This window comes from Leucoraja erinacea, chromosome 26, assembly GCF_028641065.1.
Source record: "Leucoraja erinacea ecotype New England chromosome 26, Leri_hhj_1, whole genome shotgun sequence".
Lineage (NCBI taxonomy): Eukaryota > Metazoa > Chordata > Chondrichthyes > Rajiformes > Rajidae > Leucoraja > Leucoraja erinaceus.
The window spans coordinates 24,327,381-24,336,446 of NC_073402.1; the positions used below are offsets into that span (position 1 = coordinate 24,327,381).

Here is a 9,066-nt window from a genome sequence, read left to right on the forward strand (position 1 = left end):
ATCTGAGGAAGGACATTCTTGCCATAGAGGGAGTACAGAGAAGGTTCACCAGACTGATTCCTGGGATGTCAGGACTTTCATATGAAGAAAGATTGGATAGACTCGGTTTGTACTCGCTAGAATTTAGAAGATTGAGGGGGGATCTTATAGAAACTTACAAAATTCTTAAGGGGTTGGACAGGCTAGATGCAGGAAGATTGTTCCCGATGTTGGGGAAGTCCAGAACAAGGGGTCCCAGTTTAAGGATAAGGGGGAAATCTTTTAGGACCGAGATGAGGAAAACATTTTTCACACAGAGAGTGGTGAATCTCTGGAATTCTCTGCCACAGAGGGTAGTTGAGGCCAGTTCATTGCTATATTTATGAGGGAGTTAGATGTGGCCCTTGTGGCTAAAGGGATCAGGGGGTATGGAGAGAAGGCATGTACAGGATACCGAGTTGGATGATCAGCCATGATCATATTGAATGGCGGTGCAGGCTCGAAGGGCCGAATGGCCTACTCCTGCACCTATTTTCTATGTTTCTATAAGATTTCCCTGCAACATCCGGGTTGAGAATAGCAGATGCGGCCTAGGATTGTGTCAGTGGATTTGTAAAGGAAAATAAATGTATACAGTGTATTTCATGATGTATAATCACTGTCTAAAACAGCACATCACTTACATTCATCCGGGCTACATACGTCACAATGAAATAATGACCAGATGAACAATTTACTGGTCTGGTGATTAAAGAAAAAAAAAACACCATTTCAGTTCATTCACCTCTGAAAAAGTTGCTCTTTTTCAAATTTGAGCTAAGCAGTGCTTCATGAGGGGCACCAGCCTAAATTTTATGTTTAAGTCTCATGGGACACACAAACCGTCATCATTCTGACTGAGTATTCAGCTCCTTCCAGTGGGTCAATGAATGCTCTGGACTGTGATTTATACCCAATCATAGACAAGGTATCAATTAAGTCTAAAGAGCAACCTTTTGGTGCATATGGTCTGAAGGCCTTTTACTGGCATAATTCTTCTCACTCCTATCAAATTCCCTTCACAAAGAAACCTATATTTTAAGCAAACTGACACTATTGTCTACTCACAGTATATATTCAGAGAATTTATACTGAATTGAGAACTACAAAGACGTTTAGGTCCTTCCAGTAGCCCATTGAGCTGATTCCAAGCTGGAGGCAGTGCATGAGGATAAAACCTTGTGGGGAAATTGGAATTGAGATAGTAGAACAGCCTTGCTGGGCCATGATCTAACTGATCAGTGGGGAAGACTCAAGTGACTGCATATCATACTCCTATTTCTTATCAAACTTATAATGTTGAAAACTCTTTGGATTATCCTGTTAGGATTTTTTAAAACGAGTCCAGAGTTAAGTGTTTGTCTGAATACATTTGAAATCAGAGAAGATATATAGTTTAATGGGATGATATATTTAAAGCATTGAAATAACAGTTAAGTAAAACAGTTTAATTAGGTTCTTTATTAGCAAAGGTGTCAAAGGTTACAGGGAAAAGAAAAGAGAATGGGGCTGAGAGGGAAAGATAGATCAGCCATGAATGAGTGGCAGAGTAGACTCGATGGGTTAATGGCCTAAATCTGCTCCTATGAGTTATGAACTAGGTAATTTGAGTAAAGGGCCTGTCCCACTTGGGCATTATTTGGGCGTCATTTACGCAACATCATTTATGCGTCACACGCGCTTGGTGCGTGGTGAGATGTGGTGGCGTAGGCAGTGACGCGCGTGGCGCCCCAGGATTTTGGGATTCTCAAAATCTTCACACGCCACCTGCGTGACGCGCAAATGACGCCCAAGTGGGACAGGCCCTTGACTAAATGGAAATTGTTTCTTAGCTGAAGGATAAACACCAAATGGTCAGATTTCAGATTCAGATAAATTGATCAGCAAAAGACAACGAAATGCATTTGTGATCAGCAGAAATGTTTAAAGTGATCAGCAAAAGGGAAAAGTTACTTTATCCAAAAAGAACCTAGGATTTGGAACTATTTTTCTGATGTGATGGATGGAACTTCATAACAGTGAAAGAGGAATTGGTTAAATGCAAAGAAAAATAATTATAAGGATGCAAAGGACTGGAAACTGGGACTGAACAAAGGCGGGATCTACACAGTAAATGGTAGGCCTCTGGGTAGCATTGTAGAGCAGAGGGATCTAGGAGTACAGGTGCATGGTTCCTTGAAGGTCGAGTCGCAGGTAGCTAAAGTAGCTTGAGTATAGAAGTTGGGAGGTCATGTTGCAGTTGTACAAGACGTTAGTGAGACCGCATCTAGAATATTGTGTTCAGTCCGGGCAACATGTTATAGGAAAGATATTGTCAAGCTTGAAAGGGTTCAGAAAAGATTTACGAGGATGTTGCCAGGACTAGAGGGTGTGAGCTATAGGGAGAGGTTGAGTAGGCTGGGTCTCTATTCCATGGAGCACAGGAGGATGAGGGGTGATCTTATAGAGGTGTACAAAATCATGAGAGGAATAGATTGGGTAGTTGCACAGAATCTTTTACCCAGAGTAGGGGAATTGAGGACCAGAGGACATAGGTTCATAGTGAAGGAGAAAAGATTTAATAGCTGCCAGAGGAGGTAGTTGAGGTACTATCCCATTGTTTAAGAAACAGTTGGACAGGTACATGGATAGGACAGGTTTGAAGGGCTATGGACCAAATGCAGCAAGTGGGACTGGTGTAGCTGGGACATTGTTGGTTGGTGTGGGAAAGTTGGGCCAAAGGGCTTGTTTCCGCACTGTATAACTCTATGACTCTAGCTCAGTGAAAGAGCTGGTGTTGTCTCCATGGGATAAATGAGCTTTCCGTGCTTCACTATTCTTACAATTTTAGTTTCACCCAGAACAGGTAAAAAAAACACTTGTTACTTTGTGACAGAGCATCTGGACTGATTGTAGTAGAGAGGCAGCACAGACATAATGGAAGCAGGGATAGACCAATGGTCCCTTGCTTTGTCTATGGTTCAGTAAAATCCTGGTTAATCCTGGATCTCATACACATTCATACCTGATCCAATCATCCTTCAATTTCTTGGTCTCTGCTTTGAATATACCTTAAAAATAAGACACCATAGCCCCTTGGATTAGAGAATTCCAGAGATTTACGGCAGAATAAAAAATCTCTCCTCACCTGTCCTCGTCACATTATCTAGCAACGGGTCATAATATAACAATTTCAAAACGATGACCATGACTTATTTTTTTAATTTATCTTGTCTCAACCTAAGCGGATTTGGTTCAAGGATAAGTCCTAAATGCAGGCCAGTGAACTATACAAGAGAATGAGTAGATCCCAAATGAGTTGTCAGGCAGGAAGGTTTTGTTAAATTAACTTAACAACGTGGCTTTTGATTCGCTGACAGTTTTTAAAGGAACTGGAATGGCAGACCAACCCCTACTCTCCACAGACATCAAGGTCTGCAAATAGCAAGAAAACAGCACAACTTCGTCCAGCCTTTGGCAAAGACAATGTGTATATTTGATCCAGATTATGCCAGGAAACAACTCCATTAGATGCACCCAGAACCTATGAAAAAGAGGTACGGGATCGGTCATCACTGAGATAAGGCCAATCAGAGTATATAATGAAATCGTAAAACATTTGCAATTTCACAAATAAACATTTTATTGATGTTGATGTCTAATAAAATCTAGATTTTAAACATTTTACACAGAGAATGTCCCTGTAACTTAATCAATAATACCAGAATAATGACATGCTACGTATTAATTTAAGCAACTTGGGGGAAGTTGAATCCAGAGCTTGCTGAACATCCAAAAAGCCAATTATACCTGAACCACAGCACTGTATAACATAGACTGTCACAAATTATTCTAAGTACATTCAGGTCATCACTCATTGTGATAGCATGCCATCAAAATGTTTGTTGAAAAAAAATGTGATTAGTGCAGAACAACATGCTTCTATGTTCTAAATTCTATAATTCCCATTCTTTTCTTATTAGGTTGCAGGCTTTCAACTGAACCACTTGCACTGTACATTTACCTGACTTTAAGTTGTTTTATAATTGTTAAAATCATAAGTTGGTCAACTAAATATTTTGGGGATATGATACATAGAACACCTTCACCTTGATGTTAAATTTGGATTTTTAAAATCTCAATGATGATGTTTGATAAACGTAAAGTAAAGGAAAAGCATCCAACCACTTACCTTCTCCATCTGCTAACTTCTGTAAAGTGTGAGCCTCCACAGTAACAACCGAAGCATTGCAATTCGACTCAGCTCCGTCTTCACACATGCTATCGAAATAATTTGAAATGAATGTCAGAGCCAAAAGGAATCAACGACTGCTCAATTGAAAAGTAGTTCGGGCAAAGTATATAGCAATGCCTTGAGAATTCTGTAAAGCACACTGACTAAAATCTTGATGTCTATATATTGAATTTATGCTAATTGTGGCCTCTAATTAAAGCCACTTACATTTTGTCCCGTACACATCACCGCTGTGGTAAAGGCTCATCAAGTATCTTCGAGGAATCAATATGTTAAGCAAACATAGAGACTGCACTACTAACAACACCTCAGAGTGGAAAAAGATTTAATCCAGCTAAACTTGGAACTATAAAAAACTAATGGAAGTAGCCCTGGTGAAATTCATGAAACCAATACAAATTAATGAGGATCAATCATATGATAGCAGCATATTTTACAAAAAAATGCTTGCATTTGGATAGCACTTACATTTTCTCAGTACTCAACTGAATAAATTATATTTGGCTACACTCGCTGCTGTTAAGGACTCACGGCCTGGAGTACCAAGTAAGGCCAGCTCTTCTTTGAAATAGTGCCACAGGAACTTGGATAGTCTTAACAGTTGAGACCACAGTTTAATGCCTGGACCAAAGTAGAGCATGATATTTTACCACGCTCTAACATTAAGCCAAATTACTAAGCAGTGAATTAATTCAATTTACTGATTTTATTGTCTTATCACCAATAGCATGTCAATATCACGTGGCCTTAATGTCAAATGGTGAAATGCAATGAGTCTCATCTTCTTGAAGAATGTCATGAAGTTGACTGTTTTTCAAACAGTTTAAAGAAGTCTCCTGAAATGCTCCCTGCAGTAAAGACATTTTGCTGTAACAGTTCTAAAGATAACCTTCAGTATTTCAGCAACATTGTTGCTTTTATACACATGGACCATGACAGATATCATGACCAACCTTGGGATTGGATGCTTGCTTTTGGGAAATGTTAATGGATTAGTTAAAGTTATGAATTAGTCAATGTTCATACCGCTGGGGTGTAAACTACCCAAGCGAAATATGAGGTGCTGGTCCCCCAATTTACAGTGAGCCTCACTCTGGCCATGGAGGTACGAACATTGACCTCCAATTTCAGGTAGTCCTTGCTTTCTCCTTCTTTCCCCTCCCCTCCCCAGCTCTCCCACATCCCACTGTCTCTTCCTTTCTTCTTCCCCCCCCCCGCACTCCCACATCAGTCTGAAGAAGGGTCTCGACCTGAAACGTCGCCTATTTCGTTCGCTCCATAGATGCTGCCTCACCCGCTGAGCTTCTCCAACATTTTTTGTCTACCTTCGATTTTCCAACATCTGCAGTTCCTTCTTAAACATCTATGTCAGGCCATTGCTTAAACCAACTTGCAAAATAGACCCCCCAATTTTTGTATACCTTCTCATGAAGGAGATTTGAATGGCTAACAGGGTTGTGTATATTTTTTATCAATACTGGATGAACTAAGCAGTACTCATTGAGTTTTTGTGTTGGGTTTGATAGAGTTGTTTATCCAAGAGTCAGCTGAGAATCTCAATACAGGTAGTAGATTGTCAGATCAGCCCAAGATCAGCAGATTGTGTAGGAAAGAACTACAGATGCTGGTTTAGATCAAAGGTAGACACAAAATGCTGGAGTAACTCAGCGGGACAGGCAGCATCTCTGTAGAGAAGGAATGGGTGACATTTTGGGTTGAGGCCCTTCTTCAGAGAGCAGATTTCCTTTCTTCAAGACTACTTATAGATCAGAAGGGTTTTGAAACAGTCCGGTCATTTTATCAACAATAGTGATTTTAATGTTTTTCCATTGTTGTTTCGCAATCAATTCCTTAACCCGTGTTTTCAGATCATTAAATCAGGCCTTTATGTTACAGGGATCTAAGTGCTCCCGAGGATGGCCACTCAAATTGCAAAAACCACGTTGGAGAAAGATTAGCAATATTATAGCATAAAAAGAGTTGGAGCAACTCAGTGGTCAGGCAGCATCAATGAAGAATATGGATAGGTGATATTTCAGTCGAGACCCTTTTTCTGAAATATGCAATACCCAGTTTGATCAGGCAATTTTAATTGCATGAATTGTAAGAAATAACCATCAAAGATCTTTTCATCCCATGTAGCATCTAGCAAGCTGGAGGCAGTTTGATTTGCTTTATACCATTTCTTTAGTTTTAGATCATTTGTATTTTGTACAATACTAAGAATTCATGTTTACCAGAAACCACCACAATGCTATGCAAGAGTTGAAAAAATAATTTATCCTATTAGCATTACAAATTGTATATACATCATTTGAACTGATATTTTAATATTGAACTTAATTTATTGTAGGAAGGAATTGCAGATGCTAGTTTACACCAAAGATAGACACAAAATGCTGGAGTAACTCAGTGAGTTAGGCAGCATCTCTGGAGAAAAGGAATAGATGACTGAAAGGCTGACCCTTCTTTAGGCTGAGATGCTGAACAAAGGTCTCAATCCTAAACATCAAAATGCTGAGTTACTCCAGCATTTTGTATCTATCTTCAACATATTGCATTTATGAATCTAATGGATTCAAACTGTACATTTGATATTTGCATGTTTTTACAATTACTTAGAATAGTACAGAAACAGGTCATTAAGCGCAACTGATCTACCTGGATTTAACAATCCAAATACCATAAACTCCTGTTTCTTTTTTTTCCGATTAAATGGAGCTTATCTTAAATAGACCATTCACCAGAACCATTCCAGGAAGTAGTTCTTGTTCTTGGAAGAAAAATATTTTTCCAGAGTTCGCTATTAGTTTTATTAGTGTTCATCTTATAATTCCATGCCCATGCATAAGGATCAGCTCTACATAATTCTGTCCACCGCACAATATTTACAAGATATGCATTGTTTCATTTTATATTATAACTTTGAATTCCAAACAAATTACAGGGCATTTACAATTTGATTTTAAAATAATTCAAAATATTTATAAACTGTACATTTTAATAGGCTACGATTGCCATAAATGTATTGTTTTTTTCTTGTATTTATAGTTAAATTTAAATTTGATTTTAGTAACATTTTTCAGGATGAATTTCTCAACTGCATTAATAATTCAAAATATGTTTCTTTAATATATTTAAACTCAAGGCAAAGTGGTAATACATTTAGCTATATTCACACTTTTGTATATATGCTGTTTGTTTTATTATTTAAAGTTTATTTATATTTCAGAGATTTTTTATAAAAAACATGCATTCAGATGCTACGATTCTAGATGTCTACATTTTATATTAGATTTGATTCATTTATTTTAATAACTTGCATTACCATTTTCATGTACTAAAGTTTGGTTTATATTGTAGAGAATGTATTATATAAATTAATTTACTCTTAATCTAATATTTGCTTTATCTTTTTCATGTATGAAGTTTCATGGTATATTTTAGTCAATTTGCTTTATCTCTTTTAGGTGCTAAATGTTTCATGTTTATATTTTAATGAATTTACTATTTAAGTAAATTATTTTTTTATATTAATGGTTTGCTTTATATTCTTCATGTAGTAAAGGTGTGTTATATTTAGTTCATTTACTTTTATTTTAATGATTTGTTTTATATTTTTCATGTACTAAAAGTGTCATGTTTATATTTTGGCGAATTTGTTATCTAATTGAATTTACTTTTTATTTGAATTATTTTTTAAATATTTTTCATGTACTAAAAGTTATATGTTTATATCTAAGTGAATTTGTTGTTTCAGTAAATGCACTTTTTATATTAATGATTTGCTTTATATTTTTCATGTTTGGCGTTATAATATTTTAGTTAATTTGCTTTTTTTCCCCCCCAAAGTTGAACCCTTTCCTTTATACTTTTCATGTACTACAAGTTCCATGTTTATATTTTAGTGAATATGCTATTTAATTTAATGTACCTTTTGAAACTTTTTCATGTACTAAATGTTTCATGTTTATATTTTGATGAATTTGTTATCTAATTGAATTTACTTTTTATTTGAATGATTTGTTTTATCTTTTTCATGGACTAAAAGTTTCATGTTTATATCGTAGTGTATTTGCTATTTCAGTAAATGTACTTTTTATATTAATGATTTGCTTTATATTTTTCATGTTTGGTGTTATATTTTAGTTAATTTACTTTTTTTCTTCGAAGTTGAACCCTTTCCTTTATATTTTTCATGTACTACTAAGTTCCATGTTTATATTTTAGTGAATATGCTATGTAATTTAATGTACCTTTTAAAAAAATTAAAGATTTGCTTTACGTGTATTAAAAGTTTAGTGTCTCTATTGAAGTGAATGTTATTAAATGAGTTTACTTCCACATTACAGAATATTGATTTGCACGCATCTTAGTGAATGCATTTTGGTTGCTGCTCCCTGGGGGGGGGTGGTTGTCGTACTGCCTGCCCATGAGTGAAGCGGGCTGGGCTGGGCTGTGTGCCGGGCCTGCGGCCGCTTACCCGTGCTGGACCGGCTGCAGTTGCAGGATGACTTGGGTCTTGTTCTCCTCCGAGCCGTCGCCCTCCAGGGTGGTGGCCTCGGCCGTCACCACCACCACATCGCCGACGGGCACCGCGTTTACCTCGGCCGCGTTCGCCATTTTCCTTTCCCCGCTTCCCTCCCTCTCCCCGAAAGCGCTCGCCTGCCGCCTCCGAGCGAGCCTGCGGGGCCCAGCGGCCCAACACGCGGTCTCCAACCGCCGCGAACCACCGAGGAAGTCACCGAGGCCTCACGGTCGCGGCTTCGGCGCTTTTCCCGTCACTAACGGCTGCCAGCCAGCGCCAAAGACGC

General features: G+C 37.9%; 1 protein-coding gene across 1 annotated transcript in view; it reads right to left on the reverse strand.

The window, feature by feature from the left end:
- Positions 1-9,066, reverse strand: part of LOC129709837 (glucocorticoid modulatory element-binding protein 1-like) — a 29,583-nt gene extending 20,517 nt beyond the window's left edge. Inside the window, exons 1-2 of the mRNA XM_055656446.1 lie at positions 8,736-9,066; positions 4,190-4,278 (exon numbers count right to left, since the gene is read on the reverse strand). Coding sequence (XP_055512421.1) covers positions 4,190-4,278; positions 8,736-8,875 — 229 coding nt within the window. The 5' untranslated portion in view covers positions 8,876-9,066. The remainder of the gene's footprint in view (positions 1-4,189; positions 4,279-8,735) is intronic.